This window comes from Eurypyga helias, unplaced genomic scaffold (genome assembly GCF_000690775.1).
Source record: "Eurypyga helias isolate BGI_N326 unplaced genomic scaffold, ASM69077v1 scaffold567, whole genome shotgun sequence".
Classification (NCBI taxonomy): Eukaryota; Metazoa; Chordata; class Aves; order Eurypygiformes; family Eurypygidae; genus Eurypyga; species Eurypyga helias.
This window is the reverse complement of record NW_010260900.1, coordinates 57045-82906: the sequence shown is the minus strand read 5'-3', so window position 1 is coordinate 82906 and position 25862 is coordinate 57045. Positions and strand designations below refer to the sequence as shown.

The 25862-nt window shown below is 43.8% G+C and overlaps 1 protein-coding gene across 1 annotated transcript in view; it reads left to right on the top strand.

Moving 5' to 3' along the window:
* LOC104512253 (transmembrane protein 132D-like) overlaps positions 1–25862 on the top strand; it is a gene marked incomplete at both ends in the record, with an annotated part of 116412 nt that overhangs the window by 56022 nt on the left and 34528 nt on the right. The window contains 1 exon segment of the mRNA XM_010155172.1: positions 14574–14720. Coding sequence (XP_010153474.1) covers positions 14574–14720 — 147 coding nt within the window.

Below are 25862 nucleotides of genomic sequence, written 5' to 3'. Positions count from 1 at the left end.
GTTTCTCACACTGGCATGTCTTGGTGCCGGCCAGTGTGGGATTCCTGTGTCGCTTCGTCTGCTCTTACAGTGAAACCAAAGAGATGAAACATACCCGGCTGTTTTCAGTACCCTGCCAGTGCGTTGGAATACACTGCTTTGAGTACATAACCATGTTAATTCCCCAGTCTGGGCACTTGTGTAGCAACAGTGAGGGGCTTATACTGCATGTGCCAGACAGGCCAAACCATTGAAAGAGCGGACAGCACTTTCTGGTTGGTGCAGAAAGGATGCAGCCATCTGTTTCAGACCCTCACAAGCCCCCAAGCTTGTACACAAAAGAAGCGACATATAAAACAAGAAAAATCATTTAGAAGAAATTGATAATGCCGGTACAAGACAGAAGAAGTTGAGAACAGCAACAAGCAGACAGACTAGGGCTAGAAGTAAGCTCTGGTTCCCTAACTGCACGGGGCAGGAGTCCTGCTCTTGAAGCCATTTGGAACAATTGATTGTAGTGGCTTGGGCTGGAGCTGGGAGTAAATACAACAGCATAGTCTATGAAATAGAACATGTGTGTCCATTAAGAGTGCCATTGCGGTGCCACCGTTTTCTGACAGGCTTTTTTTTACTTCCGTGGGCTGCAGCCTTTCAGCAGCGCTCAGATGTGAACCCATAAGCTGCTGTTACTGGTTGCATGTATTCTTCCAAAGTGAGCTTGAATAATGAAGTGCTTTCTCCAAGGGTTGTGGTCCCAAGAACAAGGGTGGAGTTACGGCGTGCAGAAAGTGGGGCTCAGGGATGCGTTGCAAGTGAAGACTTCTTCCCAAAGCAGCCCTGTGCCTGGGTGCTGCATTAGTCTCCGTGTAGGTTTGGGGCAAGGCATGAGTGGGTCTTGCACTGGGCAGAGCTGGGTCTGTTCCCACCTAGAATTTTGTAACCGAGTCTCTTTTTTCCTCCTTGTGCTCAGCTTGGGTGGTTCATGTGTTCACATCAGGTCTGGCCCCACAGCAAGCTGGTGCAAGAAGGGTGGAGGACAGCAGCTGTGGGGTGAGGTCCCAACCTACTGAAAAGCGTCAGGGCTTCCCCTGCCTGGAGGAACTCACGGGTTTGGCTGAAACCTGAGCACCAGCTTTCAAAGCCTGAGAGTGCTGAGGGACCAGTGTTGCTTGCAGTGCTGGCACAATGAGTGGTGTATCCGAGAGATGCCTTCCTGCTCCAGCACTGACGTTTCACAGATTGGCAACACTGGGCTGTAGCTTCACTTCCAGTAGGACGGAATGTGGTTTGGCATATTCCCCAAGCACTCCTTGCTCTGCAGTGTTTTCTTTTGCTACCCATCCTTGCCTGGTTTTATAATCTAGTATAATTAGGGCTGTGCATGACATCCCAAAGCAGTTTAATGCGTAATTTACTTGAGTATTTGTAAATGAATTCCCCTCAAGATCTGTTTGCATCTTTAACTGCCCAAGGTCTTAACCACCTTGTGCTAAGCCAGCAATGCTGCTACTTTCAAGTCAGGTTTCCTCACCTAGGGTGCACCATGATGAGTTTGGGGAAAAGAGAGCTTGCAGCTGGCTTTTTCCTGGTAATCCACGCAGGATCTTTTGTAGCCTAGATCCTGGTGATTGCTGATGATGCTGTGTTCCCATGGTGTTCAGAAGCTCCTGAGATTGTGTTATGGGGAAGGCACATGTTCGGGTGCAGACTGCGTAGTTGGGAGTGGTTGGCTGTACGGATGCTTTCTGATTTTTTAATGTCAGCAGGGAAGGGGGCTGCGCAGCTACAAGCCTGACTACTCTGACCGTCACAGAGCCAACAGTTGTAGGACCCCATTCAGTGAAGACCTGCAAAAACTGTAAAGGCCATAAAAACAATCCTGTAGCTCTGAAGATCCAGACTTGCTAGAAACCTTTTCCTGAAAAGGGAACTGCAGGAATGACATTTCAGCAGGTGAGCCGAAGGGGCAGAAGTAGCTAGGCAAAAGCATGTCAAAGTGCCAAATTTTATTTGAGTGAGTGAATTCTGGGAAGCTTTAGTACCTTCGGAAAGCTGGTAGACCTGGTAGCTCCCAGGGTTTAAAAAGTGAATAATGTCTCCTGTTCCCATGGGAGATTTATAAGATCTGTTATACGCATCTGTGTTTGAGAATGTCAATAAAAAATTATTCCAAATTTTTGCAGATTTCTCAAAACAACTGATGAAAATGAGATCTATTCTGGCTGCTGCGTGTTCCCAACCTTGAATAAATCATTTCACATGCTTGTAACAACCTGTCTAGGAATGAGAAACAGATATAATAAATAATTTATTGTGCAAAACAGGAGCAAATATGTGTATTACAACCCTTGACTTCCAAATATATCTGGCTGAGCAAAGCCACGTGATTCAATACAGTCCTGTGATACGTTGCTGTTCCACCAGCCTCCTGTGCAAGGAGCTGGAAAGGGCCTCCGTGGGCAGTGGAATCAACGGGCAGTTTTCTAGCAGCAGCGAGGGCAGCTTTACAATGCTGAGCTCTTGAGCAAAACCCGCCTTCTCTTCTTCCAGTCCTGGAGCTTAGGTTGCAAGGGGGCTGATTTCTCATTGCAAGCTAGCAGAGTTTTGAAGCAGCTCCAGTTTGTGTCAAGGCAACAGCCGAAATTTCTGAAGGCATCAGAAAGAAATTCATGGGCAGAGGTGTTCCTTGATTATAAGTAAATATCATATTTTTATTGGGTGAATGCTAAAAGAAAAATACCAGAAAAGAGAGACAAATTACAACTGTGGAACAGAGATGCTATGGAGAGCTCGTTAGGGTTAAAAATGGGAACGAGGCTTGCAAATTTCTGAGCAGGCAAGAACACAAAAATAGTGGTTTTTTAGTAGTTGCCAGAGAGGCAAGTGGCTTGGGTTTGGGCACACCAAATGTGTTTGGTCTGCGGACACACACTCCCTGGGGTCAGATCGGGGGCCGGATCAGGGATGTACCTGGAGTGCGTGGCAGCACCCATCTGGTCTCCGGACCCAGCCCTGTTTCAGTGCATGACTGGGAGTCGAGCGCTGCATGTGGCTGAAACCCAGGGGCTTTTTTGAATGCTAATTTTGTCCACAACTCTACTAAAACTGTCAACCACCCCGAATAGGTTTGAGTTTGTGAGCGCACGTCCGCCCGGCAAGAGCACAGGAGTTAATTGATCGGTGGTGAAGCTAAGCAAATAGGCGCTGGGATTTTACTGAGGCTGAGCGATGCCTTAATCCTGCGGCAGACTATTAATTTCCTTCTTACTACGACCATCTGGGTTTCCTGCGCTGAATGGCTGTGTTATGCTGTGTTATAAAATCCTTACTGTCTAATAGGAGCATGGGGATTCCTGAAACTATAGCTCACATTTCTTGTGGTTTGAAGAATGAGGGTAAGTCCATGTCTGAGAAACCCAAAGTTATTTTCCTAGCTTCCCTTTTTGCAATGTTTCTCTCTCTGCCATGGGTTCTACACGTTCAGCCTCCGTGTATTCCATCCCTCACAGCACTTCATCAGCTATCCGTTTTATCCAGGGGGTTGATGTTTTGTTTGCCTAATACAACAGCCGATACTTCTCAGCAGATTTTGTCCTCCCCGCTGGTAGCCAGGGAGGCAACCCTTTTCCTTTCAGAAAGAAAAACAATTCACAGCTGCCAGGGGTCACTCCTGCCTTGGAGAATTTTAAAAAGTGGCAAATGATTTAGAGCATTAATGTTTTTGACTGACTGGTACTGGGATTTTGCTGCAGAAGTAAAAAATGTCAGTCATTGCCACAAGTAAGAGTTCTGTATGTCAGCTCACTAAAACTTCTTTAAAGCTCTATTTTCAAAAGACCAATCCACTTCCAAAAATTGTGACACATTAAACCTGGTGTCTAAAACTACCAGGTTTTAATATAAATCAAAAATGTATGTGCACTATAATTCTTGCTCAGTCCATGTTTTAAGCTCCCGTATTCTGTTTTGTGACGTTTAACCCATAGGTGGACACTGGGGGTTCTCACACAGTTGGGTTCCTCAGTGGGATTGCCAGAATGACTGTGTGCCGTGAAGTCTCTAACTCCTTCTCATCTTTCTTATATTGAAATGCGCAAATAGAATCAAACAGTCCAAGGAAATGCATGAAATGTGAGGCTGAGACGAGGTGCAATTATTAGTTTTTCAGGATCTCTATGTGGTGAGGATTACCAGCTGCCTTTGTGTTCCTGAAAAATAGCTCTGTCTTGGAGAGCAATCGACAGGGAGGCTTTTGTGTAATTCCAAGTGATCTCTGCTTCTGCCTGCTCAGATCAGCCCAGCCCTTTTCTGTGGCTCTTGCAGTATTAAATCATAACTGCAGCGGTGCTCTGACACGTGCTGGGGTTAACTGCTGCAGCTGGATGCAGACAGTGCTGCATCTACCCTGCATTAAGGACACACAGTCATTTTGGGCAGTGTCATTTTTGTGTTAATTGTACTCCCGTCTGCATCAGTGGCTTCTCAGAGCTATGAGGGTTTGCCGGCAGCAGAACTCCTCGCTGTTATTTAGCAAATGTTGCTTTGGTAGCCACTCGTGCAGATGACAGGAAGGTGGTTAGATACGTCAGCATGGATGTCCAGTGTACAGCCTGAGATTTTACGTACATAGCAAAAATTCCTATTTGAATTGCTTAGTGAATATCTATTTTATCCCCATAGCAACTCTTTGGAGTGTAGCGGGCTTTTTTCTCTCCATTAAAGAATCTGAACCCTTTGTTTATGCACACACTTGATGTTTTGTTTACTGTAGAGCTCATTCTGTAAACTGTAGGTAAAGTCATCAGGAATCAGCCCAATTGCTCCCGTGATTGAGGAAAACACCTTTATGAAAAAGGGTTTGCAGGCTCAGGACTTTTGCAGCAGAGGTTGTATATGCTGGTTTTCTGTCTCTCTGATGCTGTTCTTTGAACATCTGACATCCGTGTCATTGGATGAAGGACAAACGCCGCACATATGGATCCATGGGTCTTTGTGGAAGTTGTTGGAGAAGTTAACGTAATGGTGCAGCTTGCTGTCAATTGCTCCTGTGTTACCTCCTTGAGGGGGCTGCTTATAGGCAACAGATGAGCGAATTCCCACATAAGAGAGCTAAGTATCCACAATTTCTGTGATGTCCAGAAAATGATTTTATCTGCAGCTGTGAGAAGTTGCTAGGGAACCGTGGTAACTCATTTTCCCTGATCGGTCTTCGTTAGCACTGCTGGGGTAATGGCCTCTCGTTGCTCAGTGATACTGCCGTTCCATTTGGCACTGCAGTGTGATTCAGAAATACCCAGAACTGTCCTGCTTCGGGAGTTTGAAATGAACTCTCAACGGAAGAACCTTTCTTAGATCAGCTCAGAGGACCAAAACCTTTGCCAACACTGACATGGGTTTGAAGGTGTCACGGTGAAGAAATGAAGGGGCAGATGTGGTGTCAAGTGCTTGAGCTGTCATGGGAGGAGCATGAGTCTCACGGAGCCTTTGTGCAGTTGAGTGTCTCCAGGAGAGGTCAGGGACCTTTTGAGAGATTCTTTTGAGATAAACATGCTGTCTGTGTTTGTGATATTATTGTGACTGCTAATACATTTTAGCCTCAGCCTTGAAGCATTTGCTTTAAGATGGGCACTGTATTTCACTGAACATCAGACAGTCACATTGAAGGGAGTTTGGTCAGTGGCTGTTGATTTGCTGAATAATTCTGCTTGATAAATCAAAAATTTTGTAGTTTTTGTCACTAGCAGCATCCTTCCATTCAAGTCTTGTAAAAAGGTGATTAGAAAGTCATAACTCTGGAGTAGTATCTGTATCCCCCAACAACTGTGTCTTATTGTACACAGAATCCCAGACTGGTTTGGGTGGGAAGGGACCTTGAAGCCCACCCAGCCCCACCCCCTGCCACGGGCAGGGACACCTTCCACTAGACCAGGTTGCTCCAAGCCTCATCCAGCCTGGCCTTGGACACTTCCAGGGATGGGGCATCCACAGCTTCTCTGGGCAACCTGTCCCAGGGCCTCCCCACCCTCTCCGGGAAGAATTCCTTCCTGATATCCAATCTAAACCTCCCCACTTTCAATTTAAACCCGTTACCCCTTGTCCTGTCACTACAGGCCCTTGTAAAAAGTCCCCCCCCAGCTTCCTTGGAGCCCCCCCAGGCACTGGAAGGGGCTCTAAGGTCTCCCTGGAGCCTTCTCTTCTCCAGGCTGAATACCCCCAACTCTCCCAGCCTGTCCCCATAGCAGAGGGGCTCCAGCCCTCGGAGCATCTTCGTGGCCTCCTCTGGACTCGCTCCAGTGAGGGTAACTGCAAAACAAAAAGGTCCTGCACCAGACACTGCTTTGCAGATGAAGCCAAAGACATGGTCTTACCAACCCTGCTGCTTCTTGGTATGTAGAGAGAGTATATAACTTTATTTCCATTTCTGCAACTGCTTGTTTATGAAGACTTGTGCTGCGTCATTGACCAGCCTTGGTGTCTTAATTCTCTGGGCTCCTGATGTTCTCAGCCAATTTATGTGAAACCAGAAGAATTTCTCCACTTGTTTTCCACTCAGTATAAAAATATACGTACATGTACATAAACACCCATATAGAAATGTCCCTACAGCATTTAAAAAAAAATATGTCGTTGTTCTGTGCTCTGTTTTAGTGCACCTGCGATGGATGGCTGGGCAACCCTTTATTACACTCATCTTGTGGCCTAGAGGGTTCTCGGGGATTGCTCACAACCAGCTTCACTCACGTCCTTGTGCTATGGTACCTGCTTCCTACCTTTTTTTTTTCCACCTGTGAAATGGGGCAAACGGCGCTATTTCACTGCAAGTCCCCAGTGCTGTGCTTTGCTTTTCCTGTCCTTTCTGGAATCTATGTCTAGTTTAAAACAACTGTTGGTTGCACAGGCCCTGTGTTGGCAGCTTTGCGGCTAGAAAAGGAAGGGATGCGCTGCATCGCTTTCTTTTTGCATGCAGTTTAGAAAAAATGTATTTCAGACCCTACCTCACATCTTTGCATTTATTCTGGGAAGGGTGGTTGGAAGCAGTCCACAGGTTCCCAACCTCTTTCAGTCTGCAGACAGCACTATGTTTCTTTGTTGTTCATTTCGGTAAACAAACACCTTCCTTCACACCCTTGAACCCATAAGTATTTTGTTTTGTTTGGCGTTGTTGCTCATTATTGCCCAATTATCTAGTCTTGTAGGAAAAAGCACCGTACAGCTGGGAGAGGTGAAGTAAATCAGCATTATGTCGCAACACTGCATTTGCTGAGTAGTTTGGGGTAGAGAGATCATGGAACCTCCTCACCTTGATCTCCAAGTATCCAGCTGAAGACAGCGTCTCCTCCCAGATAGCTGTGTGCCTGTTCCATCAGTCGTCCTGACACATGGCTGTGGCAGAAGTACCAGCTTGTCCCTTAGCGACAACACATCCTTGGAGCATCGCCCACAGTGATGCTGTCAGTGGTAATGTGGGCTCTTACCTGATGTGGGACTGAGGTGTTGCGTGCCAGTGGCACATTTCTACAGTGCCACTCTGTGTCGTAGCACTGCTGTTTGTCTCTGTCTTGCTGCTTGGCCCCTTGTTCGACACCGTGCGCAAGGTGAAGTTCTGCCAGCTGCGAAGGGTTCTGCGTCCCACCGAGGATCGGGCCCTCTCATGGCCTGTTTCCTCCATGAACTGAGCTCAGAGCTCCAAACTCTATCCTTGTTTCTGCTTTAAACTGATTTGTATGTGTTCTTTCCTTTTAATTCTCCAGTCACTTGTGCATTTTACATCTTGCAAACCATGTTTTTAATAAGGCCTTTCTTTTGGAAAGCCACAAGAATAAAATCCAAACCTGCATGTAGGTATATATGGAGCTGTGTGTGTGCACGTAAACTGTGGGTGCAATAGGCTGTTATTTCAAGTCCAAGGGATACATACCACAAAAAGATCTGGTTTATTTAACTCTCGGTGTGCACAATTCAACTTCTGAAGTCTAAATAGGTCTTGTGCCCTTTCACTAATTAAATTTTTTTAATAAATCCACCTGGGTTGTATTTTTGTAATATCTCCATTTGAATGAGGGTGGTTTAGTGTCTGGGTGGAATGGTTTTTCCTTCTGAAATGTTAATTAGATAGACAACATGTTATGCTTTGGAAAAGCTGCATTGCAAACCCAGAGATAAACAGATTGATTTAATTTTAATCTGCTTTCATGGTGCTGCATAATGATAACTGGTTTCTGTCTCACAGGGCTGAAAACCACAGACCTTAATAAGAGTTTGTGGGTATATTATACAGCTTTAAATAGCTTATGTTGTGCTAGACTGCTCTCCATAAATTATTCTAACTCCATCAGTATCCCAGGGACTCCCGCTTCTCTTCTGCTGTGGATTTTCAATCAGTGAAACTATTAGTGTAATCTGAAGAAACTTTAAGGTGCCTTCTCTGAAAAGACAATGCTGGTTTGCACATGATGTGTTCAATGGGGAGAACAAACCAAAAAAAGCCTTACAGAAGCCATCTCTACATTAAACCCTGGCACCCACATCCTACTTTCTGTAAGTGATGCGAACATTTATTGTGAAATTCAAAGCTAGGCATTCAGAAGGTTGGGAGGAAGTGTCTGACTACATGACGTGATTTTTGTGATAGGTCATTCCTGTTGCACTGAGAAAGCTGCAATGTTGTTTAGTCGGTTCTAAACCAGTTTGGTTAAATGGGCCCTTCTCAAATACACTCCCTTCCATTCGAGGCGTTTCAATGGCAAAGGCTTGTTTCTGATAGGGAAAACTTCTTTTTAATGGTCTTGATTTCCACAGGGGTTCATGACAGACACAAATCCAGAGAGCCTTTGTACACTTGGTTTTCACCCTCTCACTGCAAATGAGCCTGAAGTCTAACAAACCCAGCTGAGTTCTGCCTGTTTTCCTTGATTACAGACATTTCATTTTTGACTGATGTTCAAGGAGATGAATCTCTTTCAGGCTCCAATTCTGTCCTGTGTTCTCTTGAGCTGTGGAAAGCAATGAAACTGCAGAGGGAAGCAAAGGAAGAGTATGGCCTTAAAGTGTATAAATTTAGCATCACCCTAATGTTGTGCATAAAATTAGATGTGAAAATACTGGGAACACGAATTCCAGCCGGTCCCCCTTTGCACTGTGGAGTGGTTAATTTGATCTGCTCTCTTTAGATAAGAAATGTGTCTGGGTCAGTCCTTAGGAGTCAATAGGAAAAAGAGGCTGTTGAAAAGGAAGTGACTGGGACACTTAGGATGGAAGTGTTTCCTCTGATTCCTCGTTTGCTACAAGACCCCCCACAGCAACACAAGCTCCAGCACCAGCTGAGATGGAAGAAGTGGCAGCTTCTGAAACCACGAAGCTCTAAGCTGTTGAGGATTTCTTAAACCAGTGGAGACTCTGCCCCAAATAGGGATTTTCAGGGAGACTGGAAAGACAAAAGGGCCTGCTGTCCACTGAATTACCTCTGTTGTTTTCCTTCATTAGGAAGTTTGGCTTCATGCTTCACTCTCTTTTACTTTTGTCATGTCAGTTGTGCTCTCTAACCGTCATCATTCCTGTTCCAGAGCTATTCATTAGCTCACTAGCTTTTCTGGCATTCACAAACCTGTCTTACCTGGGTTCTCTTTCGTTTTGGAACTCCAAAATGAAAAAGAAGCCTGTCCTGAAGTAAAGGCAGAAATCTTGTTACTGTTTGCCATGGGTATCTGATGTGGCAGTGCATTTTGGTGTGATTCTTCAGCACAGAGAGCTGCAGAGGTGCAGTGCAAGGTCAGAAGTGAGTCACTGCTGGTAAGCATCCCAGGATTCCCAGAAAGGCAATATAAGCTTTTTTTTATTAACGACAAAAAGATGGCAATAGTCTAAGGGGTGATGATGGGCAGTAACATATATCCCTTCTTCCATCTTTGAAAAGAGGATAGAAATGGTCCTGGGATTGCTTAGTAGAATCAAACCTCTGGGAGTGAAGGAAGTTGTTTGCAGGAGGTGAAACATCAGGATGCAAGTGTCAGCCTGAGCATTCTGGTATCAGAATGGTCTCACTTATGCAACATACAGCAGCAGAATGACCTCGGATACTACAGAGGATGACCACATGTGGTGTACTGAGAGCTTTTGAGACAGTGATCATCAGCTCTTAGTGACTTCCCAGCAGGAGACCTGGGAATTGTTTGACTAGTTCCCCAGCTCAGTCATGGCCAAGTTGCTGCCTAGATTTCAGATCCCATGGTAGCATCCAGTCCCATACTACCTGATTCTCAAGGTATGGCATTGGACTCTCATCTTCAGAAAGAGCCTGGTGGGGTCTGTGAGCTCATGGTTAGGCTGGAGGATGCCTACTTCAGCTTTTCAGCCTCTTGGAAGCTAGCATTGGTGGTGTCCCAGGAAATACAAACCAGATGTTTCTGCATCTAGCAGCTGTAATTTGTTAGTGGATCAAGAGGTGATGTCATTGGAAAGAGCCTGCTTGAAGAGCAGCCAGTGGCGTAGTCATCAGTAATGGGCTTGGGCAGTGACCTGTGTTGGGGATTCACAGGTTGGGACTGTGAATGCTTCCAGGGTTTCTTGCAGGAAGCATTGTGCTACTGTCTTAGATCAGGGCGTTAGACTTTCTGGTGAGTGGAAACAGACCTGATTTCTTTGTCTTATGACATGAAGAGCCATGGTCACGCCCATTTCCACTCACATTTTGCTTGTCTTTGGTTTCAGAAGGACTGGTGGGGAAAAGCCTTTCCCACATCTACGGCTGTTGTCACACTCCAAAGTTGGTGAATATTATTAACGTGAAGACTGCTGTCATGTACAGCTGAACACTGCTTTGGTCTCGCTCTGTTGCTGGGTTAAGATTAGGCTCCTGGCAGGAAAATGCACTAAAACAGAAATAGAAACCCCCTCAAGTAATTTGTGAAGTGCTTTGGGGAGACGTGACAACGTCAGAGCCCCGCGATGTCTGGCAGGTGCCCCTCCGCATGCAGCCCATCCGCCACCTTCCATCGCTGCTGGGAACAAGATGCTGACAGGTGAGAACCCCTGTTAACAGCCTCCCGTTTCTTTTTGTTCCTTTGATGCTGAAAGCAGCTCATTTTCTCAGGAGCAGGAAAGGTTCTCGCAGCCCTTTTCCCTGAGCACTCGCACTAATAGAAAACTAGATTCAGTGTCATGGCTTTAAAACATCTTTATTTGGAGTTGTATAGTGGTTAGATTCCTTGTTTATTTTCACCTTTTTTGGAGTGGAGGGATGTGTGGTATTTGGATGCTGCATGAGGGACCTTGTCAGGAGTAAAACGTGGAAAGGGAGTCCTGGCTGCAGCAGGGTGTCTGCGGGTGCCGCGTGCTCCTCGCCTTTGGGCTCTTGCGTGTCCTGAGGGTGAATCTGTGTGTGCTCGCTCCCTGCTCCCCTTCCCTGTGGTGCTCGCTTGGTTGACATTGCACCATGGCACGTAGCAGCACATACTGCAATGCTGGGATTTTGCACTAGCAGTTCCTCTCTCTACCACACTCTAGTAGCACCTTCCCAGCCATTCCCTGCAGGAATGACATGGCTGAAAGCGAAACGCTGACTGGCTGTAAACTGCAAAACCTGGGGAATGCTAAACCAGGCACATTGGTAAATGAGGAAGGACATTGCCTCTATTTTAAATGGTCCAGTTGAAGCCTCTTTTATCACTAGAGTAACCATAATGTTTGGTGGGTCATGAGATAGCATTGGGAATCACTACTGTATGTTCTTAGGAAATGTATTTCCTTGATAGCAGGTGTGATGTATTGATTCTGGGAGTTCCTTCTTTTCCTTTTTCCCTTCCCTTGATTTTTACCCTGTCAGCATTGACAGGGTTTCAGGGATTGAGTTCTCCCTCGGGCTGTTTGTCGTGATTGATTTGGCGCAAGGGGCGAGAGTCTCAGTAACCGATGTGCTGCGCTGTCAGCAGTGATACAGAGCTAAGTACAGCCTGCGGAATCACCTATGGAGGTGGTTGGTTGGATAGATTCCTTGTTTGGGAAAAACCCCTAAACAAAATCAACCATGACTGAGCTGTTTAAGTCTTTTCCTTCCTCCTTTTTTCCAAAGTAGAATCTGACCCGAAGTCAAGTGATGGGCAGAAAATACTCAACCAAGTTTGTGCTGCGCAGCCGCAGGGCTTTGAGCAAGCATACAGTCTGCTGTGCTTAGGCTGTTCCTGGAAGCAAATATAAGAAAAAGCTTTGTCAGACACCTGTTTTCGCATGGCACTTGGGAAGCCTCAGAGGCTGACCTGGGAGGCTCTCACGAGTACCCGCAAGGGCAGCTGAAGGGTGGAAGACCCAGCTTGCCCTCTGAGAGCCGAGCAGTTTAGTAAGGCAGATTTGCAAGGAAGTAATTGAGCCCTGACAGCAGTCACAGCCTTTTCACCTCAGGTGTCTCCCGTTTTATCTGTGGACAAATAACATACCTTCAGTTATTATTGACCCTGTTTCATCCAGGTCATTCTTTGGGAAGAATTGCAAAGCGCTACTCCCCTTGTCAATTGGGTGAATACAACTGCGATTCCCCAGTGTACTAGAGGAAAAAGCATTTCCCTGGATTGTGGGGTTGAATCATTTGTGCTAGTTATAGAATTATAATTAACTGATTCTTCAGAAAGAATTCCTACCCTCTAATTCTGTAGCAAACAACAATCTTGTGGTGTTGTTTTCAGTAAAATCAGGGGTTTGGGGCTTTTAATAGATGACTGAATTAGACCTTACCAAAACTCTTCTAAGAAACCCTGATCCACAGACTGCAGTTACTGCAAGGAGTGCACCAGAATCTGCATTTGTTTTGAAATATTAGAAATCAGTGCAGGGTGGGGAGCTGGATGGGTTGGTGTGAGTTGGTTAATCACAGCCAGCTTAGTGTGGGAAGGCCTGGGCCACCCCATTTTCCCAGGAAAGGGACTCACTGCTCCCTGATGGCTGCTGCTGACCCCCAGCAGTTTCTTCTCTTGAGGTGGAGCACAAAGGCGGGAGCAGTGGCCTGTCACTAGGAATCGCTAAGGACCTGCTGGAAAATGTTTCATCCACATTATCTGGCCTTTTCCTGTCTCCCTCTCCTTCTCGAAGATGCCAGGAATTCAGTTGAATTTCCACTCTGCTTTGACTGTTGGTCTCGTGTCACGAGGGATGTTCATGGGCTGCAGCGGCACCTGCTTAAAATGCATTTAGTGAAATTAGCACGGAGGAACTTGGGCACAAATTGGCAGCCCTCGTAGATCAGTTCTTCCAGGTGCCCTAAGGAAATTACAGCCACTGCTGTCGAGTTGGTGATAGAAGAAATGGGATATCACCCTTTTTGTCCAAGGGAGTTGAAGGAATCTTGGCTTTTTATTCTGAAAACATCTATGTGGATGTTGTCCTTCAAAGATTTCACAGGTCATGTCATACGGGGGCAGAGCCAATGGTGCTTGTTTTGCTGGTGTTGGCATCTCTGTGTGGCACCAGCTGTTTATACAAAAACTTCACATACCTTTTTGGTTTTTTGCCCAGAATTAAGAACTTGCCATAACACTTAAGGGATTTGTGTATGAGATTTTAAGCAAATACAATTAACCTGTCATTTCGTGACAGCTCATGTATGAGGCTGTTTGACCACAGTGGACTTTCTGGTTTTTGTAAACGTGTTCAAAACCCCAAAGTTACCACCACCAGAAACCTCCTGATTCACTGGCGTGGCCAATGTCCTGTAGCCCTGAGCTAATTCAGTCGTGCCTGGAGATTCATATGTAGGTATCTAGTTAAAGAAAGGCGGAGAAGGAATGGGGATTGCAACACTTGCACGAGGAAGTAAACCAGGTATTTAGATAATATAAATAGTCCCTCTTCTCCACGGTTATCCAAAGTCAGAAATATTGCGCTAACATGTGAGGAGAAGCAGGAAGTACTTCTCCCAGGAGCCAGTTGTCGTGACTGTGACACTTTGTCGTGTGGCTTTTCCTACTGTTGAACCGTGTACATGGAAACAGACTTCCCCAGAAATACTCACGTTTGGAAAAATAAGAATATTTCTAAGTGTTTTCAGGATCGGAGCTGATAGAACAGTTAAAGCCAACAGTATGAAAAGCAAACGAAGAACTGTGGTGGACTTAGAAAGATGATGAAATGTGGAGCAAAGATATGAAATGTCGTCTTTGAGTAATCTGGGGGATGGGGGGAGAAAAGGTAGATTTTGCTTGTAATGTGAGGCTCAGCAACGTTTCTCAGCCCCTCACTCCAGATATAACCCCAGCAACAACATGACTTTGCTGGGGGACAATACAATAACCTCCAGGCAAGGGAGGCATTCAGGGGTGCCCTCGGCGTGGATGATGGGAGTGGGGAGTGTGCTCCGCAATATATCCCCCCTGCAATTTAGCTGTGCCTAAAGCTGTAGTTGCCATCAGTGCACTAAGATTTCTATCTTGATATAGTTTCTTCAAAATGTGGAATTCTTAATTAATTCTCTTTTCCTTGTACTACTGTCGAGCTCTAACGAGCAGCAGCATTTTATGTGGGGCAGTAATGAGAAAATAATGAAGAACTAAGTAACAGATGACACTGACATTTTGTGTCTAATTGGTGAAACATCATCTTGTTCCTCCTAGGGCGAAGGTGAAGAAGGGTGTGAGCGTTTTCAGTGTAAGAGCCAGCAGCCCATACTCGTGGGACATCAGGGAGAGCGTGGATTATACTGGGAAACACGCACCAGCTGTTATCCTCTGCCAGAGGAGATCTGCTGCCGCGGAAAACAGGTAGGTCGTGTCCAGCCATCTGGCCGTCAGAATTGACGGCTGGTTTCCTTTTCAGAGCATTTTGCCATGATTCTAGGGAGTTTAGTTACAGTGCGTGATGAAAACACGTCTGGAAGGGCCGTGGCCGTCTTCATCTGTTGTGAATTGCTCGTGCTACCACTCGCACTTCACCGAGATGTTACTTGATCCTCATTCTCAGAGGAAGGTGGAACTAGCAGGAAATAGTTTGCACCTAGAATTTAGAAGAACTGTCACAGAATTGGGTTGTGACTAGTTTAGTCTCTGCAGATTCTTTACAGTCAGGCGTTCTAGCAAGGGGCCGTTATAGGGCTCTTTGGGGAGAGATTTTTGGGTTGGTTTTGTGATGTGGGGTTTTTTGGGGTTTTGTTGTTGTTGGTTTTTTTAATGGGATTTTTTTTTGTGGGTTTCGGTTTTTTGGTTATTTTTTTTCACGCAGGGGGAACCCAAACGTACTCCTGGTATCAAACCCACAGTTTTGTTGGTGACGTTTTTATAGGAATTTGCAATCTGCAGAAGGAAGTAGACTTTCCATTTCCCTTTCCCGTTGTGCAACAACTTAGATCAGACACTGCCCTGTGTTAGAGAGCCTTTGCCTGGCAGGTGGCCGTTCCTTTTCTAATAAAAACCGGTCGCTTTAATGAATTTGGTTTCTGTCATTTGCTGCTGCTTGTTCGTTGTCTCTGGAAGTGCCAAGGGCACATTGTAAGGATCCGACTGCCTGTGTTTGTATTGCGCTTGGCATTGCTGGTGGGAAACTTGCCATATAACGTGGAAGTGCTGTGCTGTGATTTGCTTCTGAAATTTTACAAAATCTTACAGGCTTTGGGGTTTTATTAATGTGTTTAGAATTTTTAAATAAATATCCTCTGAGCCTAATAACTAGAAAGTTTCATGTCCGTGCAGTCTGGGTATATGAAAAAAAATGAGGAAGGGAAGAATTTCCCTTCGTAATCATGACGTAAATCACTTTCTCATTATAACACAGATTCTGCTCTATTTCTCTGCTACGGTATCCTGAATTTTCTCATCTAAACCATGCATGGTCTCATACCTGACTGAATTTTGTTGGTCAAAGAAGCAGTCTCTTTATATTCCAAGCTCAGAGCTCCCTGCTGTAGCACAATCTGTCAGACGAATTCTTTAAAATCCCAGTTCAAAGCTATTTGAAGACAGCGTGAATATTTTCATTGACTGAAATGGGCATTGGATCAGAATCAAAGGTTATTTCAACGATGAGTTTTCCATCACGCTTTATCTTGTTGGGTCCAAACAGTGCTTTTCCCTGATTCTCTTCCTCATCAGGAAAACATAATGCAACCTCATGGGTGAATTGACGCTTGGCAACTTATTTCCATTCACTCTTCATCATTCAGTGGCAGGGCTTCAAGAATGACCCCTTGCACACAGAAAGATAAATGATGATGTCAGTGTTCATGCAGTGGTTGTGGATTCTGTGCACTTTCACATGCTGAGAATAAGCATTGCTTCCTGTTTATCAAAAGAAATGGGAGCTCATGTACAAAGTAGATTTGACTGGAAATAAAATCAGGTGAAGAAAAGGTATGTTTTTAACTCCTGAAACGTCTGCTTTGACTTATTCTGTCTGAGTTCCTGGTGGAGATTTTGTGGGTTTCTCACTTTGTGAGGACTTCTTCCTCGTCATTTGTAAACAAATGAAAGAAGTTGCCCTCTATTATTCAGTATGTTGTTTTCCTTATTAAATTTGTTCATAACTGGTTTGCTATTCATTTTAAGAAGTAGGGTCATAAGAGTGTGCTTAACATTTTTGGGAACCAATTTTTTCCTTATTCAGACATGTTTGGTGTCATGAAATATGCTAAATGGGTAACAGCTAAATACTGATGGCTCTTACCAAACTGTTCGCTGCCACTGTTCATTTCAAAATGTAACAAACTATGTTTGCATAGTTTAATTACTCTTAACTCAGAGATCTGATCACATGACTGCAAAACTGGCAGTGTTAATTGACTGAAGATTTAATACTTCTCTGTTTCTAATAGTTTTACATGGATCAGAAAGTGGTGCTCCTACAGCCGACTTCCTGTGACACATGTAATTCCATGGATTTAGGAGGCACTTGTCCAAGTGACAAACTTAGCCAGGATGCCTGAACATTTCTTTATCAAAGTTTGAAATATATCAGGCATTTGTTTGGAGAGGTTTGGGCACCGAAAGCTTATCATAACAGGATTAACATATAAATATTATCACAGCCAGCAGGGTGTTTTAGAATGAATATTAACAGCAAATATTATGAGTCTGTATGAGAATAACTAATTAAGCCCATCTGTCAAATACGATTTGAAGTTCTCAGTGCCTTGCTTATTATGGGCTTGCAACAATGTTGCAGATTAATGGTGAAGCAATTAGAAAGTTCTCCCCAGTTCTTCTGGTTTCATTCTTGGGCAATAATAATTTTGTAACACACTAAATCCTGACCCATGAGATTATTAGATGAGCTTACTACTTGTAACATCTGCACAGCAATTCTCTGAGAAGCATCTATTTTCCATCCCTCTGTGGTCACGTAGATGACCAAAAAAACCCAAATAGAAAATGGCGTAATGGGAATTAACCAGTGGCTCAGGAATGTCACTTGGGAAACCCTTAAACACGATTGAATCAGGGTGATACATCCTAATATGTGCCATCTTTTTCTCCTTTGGAACTTGTCTCAGCTTTCCTTTTTTTAAAGGAAAGCTTTCCTTTTCATTTTCCTCAGCTAATGAGGTGAGTAGAACGGAAGGATGAGATTGGAGGAGTACTGCATTTTGGGAATGTTTTCTTGGGGTAGTGCTGTTCCTCTTTGGGCCTGAACCTGAGCATCTCTGCTGTGCTAGTGGTGATCGAGGATAATAGCCAAAAGTGGAAGATCTGCATTTCTGTCTTCCCCTGCATTTCCTGTTGGACTGGAAGCATGTCAGGTGGGAATGGTTTGGAGAAATACTGAGGTAGCTAAAGATGCAGATTTATTGGATTTTCCTTGCCTGCAGAACATGATTAATAGCACTTTCCTGTATCCACAGCTACTGTGGAGGCATTAGGCAAGATGTTCTGACCCATGATACTAATGGGTGTCATGATCATCTTTAAAATACTTTATTCCTGTTTGGGTTTTTGGGTACAAATGTTTGTTAGTCCATTGGAGAATACGTTATTGTTCTCTGTGCTTATGGCAGGAAAGAGGCTACTGATATAAGGAACTGCAAAATAATTATAGACAAAGCTTGGCCACCACCGAGTAGAACCTTAATGTCTGGGTATGACCATTCTCTGCCTTATCTCCAAATATATGTCATGGATAAGCTTTAGCCATTTCCTTTTCCTCTCCCATTGCTGGAAACGTTACAAAGGTGGCATTGCTTCTGATACTTTACCGCTTGCATGTCTGGGACACCGTTCTGTAGCATTGAAAGAATTATTTGCTTCTGCTGCTTGAAACCAGATGCTGGTCCTGCTATTAGTGGGGAAACTTATTTCTATTTTGAACTCCGAGTGACTGAATCAGTTTGATAATATTGACACAGGAAGAGACAATGACAGTATTTTCTGGGCTGTATCCCTCATTTGTTCCTGTGTGTATCATTTTTTCATTATACCACATTTCAGTGCCTAATTTTCTTAGTCCTTTTATAATAGAATACATTAATTCAGTATTACATAATGAGAAGGGACAGGAAATGGTATGGCAGCACTGCCTTTGGCTTTCTTGCACAATACTTTCTTTTTATTGCATTCATACTATTGTCCTTAGTGCCCTATATTTCTCATGTTCAAATTTAGTTATTTAACATTTACTTTACATGTTGTAAAAGCAGTGAGTGTTTGCCTCGTTCCCTTACTTGTTGCATCTGCCAGTATGTTTATAGATTCTCAAGAGTGCTGTAATCCTAAAATGCTTCTGAAGCAACAAAAGCAACAAATTTAACATAACTAACAGCTTAATAGACACAGTAAGTACATTATGTCTCTTGCTGGTGTTCATCAAAATGTTTCATAAAAATTAGTTCACAAACTTCTATTTCTCATTTTAAAACCTAAACGTGCCCTCAGAGAGAACGCTTTGAGATGTTGAGGCAAAATAAATTTGTATGAACCAAGACTCAGTGCAGCATTCTGCACTGACCCACTTTTTAATTTTTTAATGAAATGGAAACTATTCTGTTTATCAAGAAATGGGAGAGGACTTTTTACAAGAGCCTGTAGTGATAGGACAAGGGGTAATGGGTATAAATTGAAATCAGGGAGGTTTAGATTAGATATCAGGAAGAAATTCTTCACAGAGAGGGTGGTGAGGCACTGGAACAGGTTGCCCAGAGATGTTGTGGATGCCCCATCCCTGGATGTCTTCAAGGCCAGACTGGATGTGGCTTTGAGCAACCTGGGCCAGTGCAAGGTGTCCGTGCCCATGGCAGGGGGGTTGGAACTAGATGATCTTTAAGGTCCCTTCCAACCCTAACCATTCTATGATTCTATGATTCTATGAAATGCAGGATCTCTCTTGAAATCATCCTACGCGATGCTAATATACTAGAAAAAATGTTTATGGTTATCATCTTGAAGCAAATCCAAAGAAAAGGGATGGAATATTAACCAACAACTGTTAGATAAAGGCATTATTGCCAACTTTTTCACCTGTTTCTTTGGAAGAAGCTCATTCACTTGGAAACAAAAAGATTGCAGGAAAGCACTTCAAAGGACTGGGCATAGACTTTTGGCATTGCAGAGGTGGATGGTGTTCCTGTATCTCTGCCACTGACAAGAAGGAGATACCACAGCCCAACTCAGCTGTCAGTATAGGAAAGAAGATTCCCTTCATTCTCAGATGATTTAGGGTTCTCCTTAGAGAGGAAGGCTATTCCTGTGCTCTTGTTTGGGAGCATAATATTCCTGGAAATGGGAAGAGTGACAATTAGCACTGAACTACCGATACTGTCTTTTGAAGCAGTTAAAAAAAATGCCCTCATTCAGGGATTATCCATTTGAGATACTAATGTACAGTTATGCAGTACCTGGAGCCTACAGCTTTCTAGGACTTGAATCCTTGAAGCAGAGTTTTGGGATCACTGGCACAGGTATGGCATTTCACTGCTTGCTGGAGTGAGAGCTGGGCTTACCGACGCCGGCTCTCGTTGCACGTGAGGGAGTGATGATACGAATTACGGGGCTGATCAAAGCCACTCAGTTAATTTGAGGGGTTTTACACTAGATCAAATTTGTCCTAGTAACTGTGGTTGCTTCTAGCCTGTCATTGTATTTGGCTCTGCTTTTTTGACAATCTATCTCAGGTGGAAAAAAAGTCCAGTGAATAATTACAGATCATAGTGACTGCAGACTGGCCTTCTAATAGCCAACTGGTCACAGGCCAGTGGCCATTCATTGACTGGCCACTGTCTTCAATGCAGATGCCTCCTCCAAGTCTTCTGTCCACTCTAGGCTGTCCACCTCTCTATCTCCAGAAACCCTGGGAAGAAATTCGGTGTCCTTTACAATATCACATCAGAAGTCAACTTTGGAGAGTATTTGTTAATTTGGGTTGGACCAGTTCTGCATTTCACGTGCGCTGGCATCAGTATAAACTCTCCTGACTCATTTCTGCTGTGACCCCAGGGTAGAACTTTGAACAGAAGGAATTTTGGCTGCAGGAAGCATGCTTGTAAGGAGGGATGAATTTAATTTCCTGTCCTAGCTCATCTGAAATCAGGGGGTGTGTGTGTTTCTCCCTTTGTGTTTTTTGAATAAATGTGATTGATTTTTATTTTATATACAGAATTAATCATGGAAGGCAAGGATCCAACAAATACTGTGTGTATGAAGTTTCCTAATGATACCAAAATTGCATGTGTAAGGGGTACTCAGTATTTCCTTGTTCATGAGCTTAGCTAGGAATGTGAGAAAGGGTGAGCTATCATCGACAGTTACCGTGATGGCTCCAAAGGTGGAGGTTTGTCAAATGAACCTGAAGTCCTGGGAAAAATTCTGATTATTCCTGCGCTCACATAACTAGGGGCTATGTTATAATGCTTACGTGAGAGAAGGCAGAGTTACACTTTTTGGCATTTCAAGAGGTTCTCAAGACACAAAGTTGTCTTTGATGTGCTGCTAATTAGGCTTGTTTTCTTTGATATTTATAGTACCGTCTGTAAAAGGAGGTTCTGTAGCACAATGATCAGCATGACTTTGCTGAAATGCCAGGAGTCGTCTAGAAGGGAGTCTTCTGAAGATACTGTAATTGCTCAGATTAAATGCTCTGCCTCTGTAAAATCTACAAACAATAAATCCTGTTAGGTGTGTAATCCCCTTTCATTGGGAGTTCTTGGCATGCCCAACTTGGAATCAAGTAATTGGAGGGAAACTGTGTAAGCCTAAGTAGTTCGCTAACTGAAGTCGGTGACAGAGGGCACATCACTCCCCCATACTCTGTTTTCTGCTCCTCTCTTTTCTTGTTCTCCCTGGGTGATATGCAGGTGTTCTATGGGTATTTCTGCCACTTGCCTTGTAGAGGAGATGCCCTTCTTTCTGTATGGTGTTGAAGTAGCCAAAGGACATTTCTAAGAGTCTGGATAACCTCATGCTTATTTAGCGTCTTTATTTTTATCCTGGTGTTATCCAGTGTGATAAAAATCATTTTAAACTTGAGGAGGACTGATTTCCTTTAATAACCTTAAGGATTCGTCACCATCATCGTGCTTGCTCTGTGTTTGTGGTACTTAGCACTGTAGTCCTTAAACCTTTAGTAGCCCTAAGGCTCAAAATAACAATTCTGGGGGGACAAAACCAGTTTGCTACTTAATACAAAAAAGACAGCAAGGGAGTAATCTCCTGTCTATTAAAAATCTAATATTAAATACAAAAGTGTGTCTTTTGACTATCTCTAACGGTGCTGTTGATTTTCTTTTCCTTGGAGGAAATCTTGTAAGAAGTTAATGCTAATTACTGAGAGAGTTGGAAAGTGAGTGGATGACTTAAAATATGAGCTGAGGCTGAAAATATGCCTGTTGCTGTTGAGGCATGAGGATTCCAATTTTTCTGGATGGAAAAAGTCATTAAACTCTAGCTGTCACACAAGTCAGTGTCCAGCAACCTGTGAATCAGAAGGTTGACAGAATTATGTAACACAGCCTAGCATCCATATAAATTGTAAAGCTATTCCTAAGTAAATCCCAACTGCAAGTACAGGGTTGAAGTTCACTGGGCATTTGAGTTATTTTGTGGCTTCAACTCTTAATGTATAGATTTATTGATGGCATGAACAAGCAAGGGTGCAATGTTAAAGATCTGTGGGTGATTTCTATGAACTGATGATGCGGACGTAACTCATCCGCTTGTTATCCAGCAGTCTAATAGAGGCAGAGAGAGGACATAGGCTAAATATCAGGGACAGTTCTGACACTTAATACATCACCTGTTAGGGTTTATTTGCATGCAGGGAAATGGGGCTGCCTAGCTAGGCTTAGTATGAGCTCTGAGTAAGTTGATACCCTGAGCAGTGAGCTGCACTGAGGTAGTCGCTAAGACGGCACAAAGTGGTGTGTTGGTTTATGACCCTCTGTTACTGCACCAGCTGTAAGAACTTGCTCCAGGTGATGTGGGAAGTGTGGCAGAGCCGGAGTTCAATGGAGATCTCCTCATGTGTCAGCTAGTCCCTTGGGAGTCTACTTCCTTTTTCTACTTAAGAAAAACCTTCCCCCCCAGGAGTTTATGGAGAATTCTCTGGAACTGGTAGCTTGTCTTAGACTTCTTTTTGAAGAGTTTCTATTAACTTCTGTACCGATAGAGGAAATCAGGTTGCCTTGTCTTTGCAGACATTGATTCCACCATACATACACACACACACAGACGCATAAAACCAGCAGCAGGGCAGAAAACTGAGGTGTAAGATTCCATCGGCAAAGCTGGCTGTGTGATCGCTGGGTATCTTGGGTTACGTGAAAGGAGTGTGTGGTGTGATTCATTCCACCCCCCGCATGGCTATCTGCAACAAGCAGCACTTTCACCTCTACCGACATGCTCCATCTTCTGCAAATGTTTTCCAGCCTCAGGTGTAATGGGGAGTATCAGTTGGAAGTGTTACGTAGAGCTCTTTAAATGTTCAGTACCCTCGCAGTTTGCACCTCTGTTAAAGTCTGAATCTTCCAATTAGAAACACATCCTCATTGTGTAAGTTTGATTCCTGTGTTGTATGTGTGATATTTTGACACAAAATTGAGCGTAGGAATGCAGAGAGAAGATGCTACATAAGAGCTTAGGCAAAACTGCGTTGTAGAGCATGTAGGAGTGGGGAACCAGGCTGTATCTTCTGTGGCAGGTGAGGGAGCCAGGACAGCTGGCTTGGTGCATGATTCTTTGCAAAATGACAAGGTACATTTCTGGTTTTGTTCTGGAGCCCCAAGAGCTTTTTTCCATGCAAGAAGCATAAATACGATTTCACATTAGGCACACTTGAAAACTGGAGTGACTGACCGTGCTGCTGTTCTGCCTTGGACGCAGACCAGCCTAGGCTGCTGGTGATGCAGAGTTGCAATCCGCTAGCAAACGTGACTGTCTGATCCAGGGCCCGTGTGCCACGGATGGGCACTCGTGTCGGCGATGCAGAGGATAGGTATTCCATTGTACTGCGAAGTTAGACTCTATTTCTTTCACCTTCTGTGTCTTACACTGCCTTTCCAAGTCAATTGTAAGATCAAACCCAATCAATACGGTTTTGATATTTATATGTTTCCCCTTTCAGCTACACCTTAATGCAACCAGAGTCTCCATGGGATAGTTGCAAGTGCAGATGTGCTCTTAGGCCCTATCAAAGAGGAAGGCTGTCAGACCAGGAAATCCATGTCTGCGGCACAGAGTAGAGCCATGTGCAGATAAATGGGCCAACTTGGCTGCGGCACAGTGCCACGTGCTCAGAAAGCTCGGGTCACCAAAGGAGCACGAGCAGCATCTAAGGAGAAAGCACTATATTGTGCCAGACACGGCATATCACTGATCTCAGAAGGATTTACAGTGCTGGGTGGAACTTCTTTGTTTTCAGTTTATTTGAATCTTACATTTAATCTTATACTCTAAAGAAAATAATTAGCCTGAGTAATTTTCAATCCAATTAATTTATTCCTAAGTGGCAAATACTGTACCTGGAAACAGATCGATTATGAAGTGTTTCCTCTGAGATGCATTTTGCTGTTAATTGTTGAAGCAATTAATTTTCTTAGAGACACATGCAGATCTTTGTGTGACGTGGTTAAGGCAGGGGAGCAAAAGGCATAGAAGAGAACAAAAAGCTGTAATAAAGTCCTGAGATTATCACAGAATTAGTAAACGAAGCGTATGCACAGCGTGTATTCTTGATGTACGTACATTATGCATATGTCAACACCCATAAAGGGAAGATTTCAGGAGTTTCAGGAATTAGGACATGTTAGCATTAATCTGGCATGCATATTCATTAAAACCAGTTTTACTTACATGAACACATGGCACTTTTTCCATAGGATTACGGGCAGAATTTGGCAAACTCTGACTCGGTATGATGTGTTTTTCAAAATAATGTCTCATCCCCCCATCCTCCCCCTGACTTACAGTTTGGAAATGTGTGAGCAGGTTTTTATAAGGGAAAAAAAAGTGCAGTTTTGCATTTTGGATGCAAAATTCAAAGTTTAACCAAAAGCGCGAAAGATCCCTCCCTTGCCAGTTTTCGAGACCTTGCCTGAAAGCATAAGAAGAAACGTAAGATTCTTACATTTTTTACATGTTTGTTTCCAATCAGAAACGTCTTTTAATATGGATGGACAATCCTGTTCTCCCAAACGCTACTGCACATGGCTAAAGCGCTACAATTTTAACTTGGTTTTCCCCAGAAGTTTAAATCTAGACACGTAACCAACATGAAAATTTGTCTCCAAGTAGCTTCATTTTTGGCAAGGTTGTCAGCTGCAGGATGGAGCACTGTGCCACAGATAATTTAGATTTTGGTTTTTGTGGCTATCACGTCCACAATTAGTATATCCTCACTCTCTCGCGGAGGCCTTTGTTTCGTGCTAGGGATACACGTACGCACCCAGCACATGCATTCTCTTGGGACTGTAATTCTTTTTCAGTTCGAATAGATGGAATCAGGTTTGATTTTATGCACGTTCAGTACCAAGAACTCTGGAAGAGAGAGGTTGTGGGTCTATTGGACATTTGGGTTGTATATTTTTAGTGAGATAAACCCCTGACTTAGTCCTTAAGAGTCTCAAAGGGAATTACAACATCTTGATGAAAAATTACTATTTATTCAAAAATCAAGACTTTGTTTTCATAAGCACCATTGCAGTAAATCTTGTTTGCAGTGGCTCTAAGCAACAAATGGTCGAGGATTTAGTCTCTAGTGCAGGGGGTGACTGCACAGTTTTAGAGCTGCAGCCTTCTGGGCAAGCTTTTTAGACAGTGGTAACCAACAATTGTTTTGTAAAAGCAGTATTTTTGCTCTTTTAGGTTTCTAGTTTTGGCACTCAGGCTTACGTATCTCTAGTGAACTGTCTGCTGTTCAGGGGGTGAAGGAGTTGAGCTTGTTTGTGGAAAGAAATGCTGCTTCTGCTTCTTGGATGAGCCACAAGTAAGGATTTTACTCTACGACTGTCATCACAACTTGTAACCACATTGAGAAAGTCCTAATGTACTACTGATGATCCAGGTGCTTCCTTCAAAAATGCAGAAATTGTGGAAAAATTAAGTTATAAAAGAGTGCACAATTACGAGACAGGTGAAAGCAATGGGTAGGTAGGGGAATTATTTACTGCCGAGCACGATCTTGTGTCTGTAGGTCTGCTGGCCAGCTGGGGTGAGAGATGATGCTCCCATCTCCCTTTAAGTTGAGAGACTGAGTGTTTATTTTTCTATAAGAAAAATACACGATTAGTGGAACTTCTGAAAGTGGAGAAGGAAGGGCTGTGCAGGGGCCGAGTAACGACAGCAAGTATTTAGATGGAGACTAGCAGGAAAAGCAGTATGTGTATTATGAAGATCCTTACAGTGCAGATGCAGGAGGGGCTAAGTTCCATTGCTTGATTTGCAGCCCTAATGTTCTTTTAACGCAGTTTTAACAAATTCATCTGGTTTTCGATG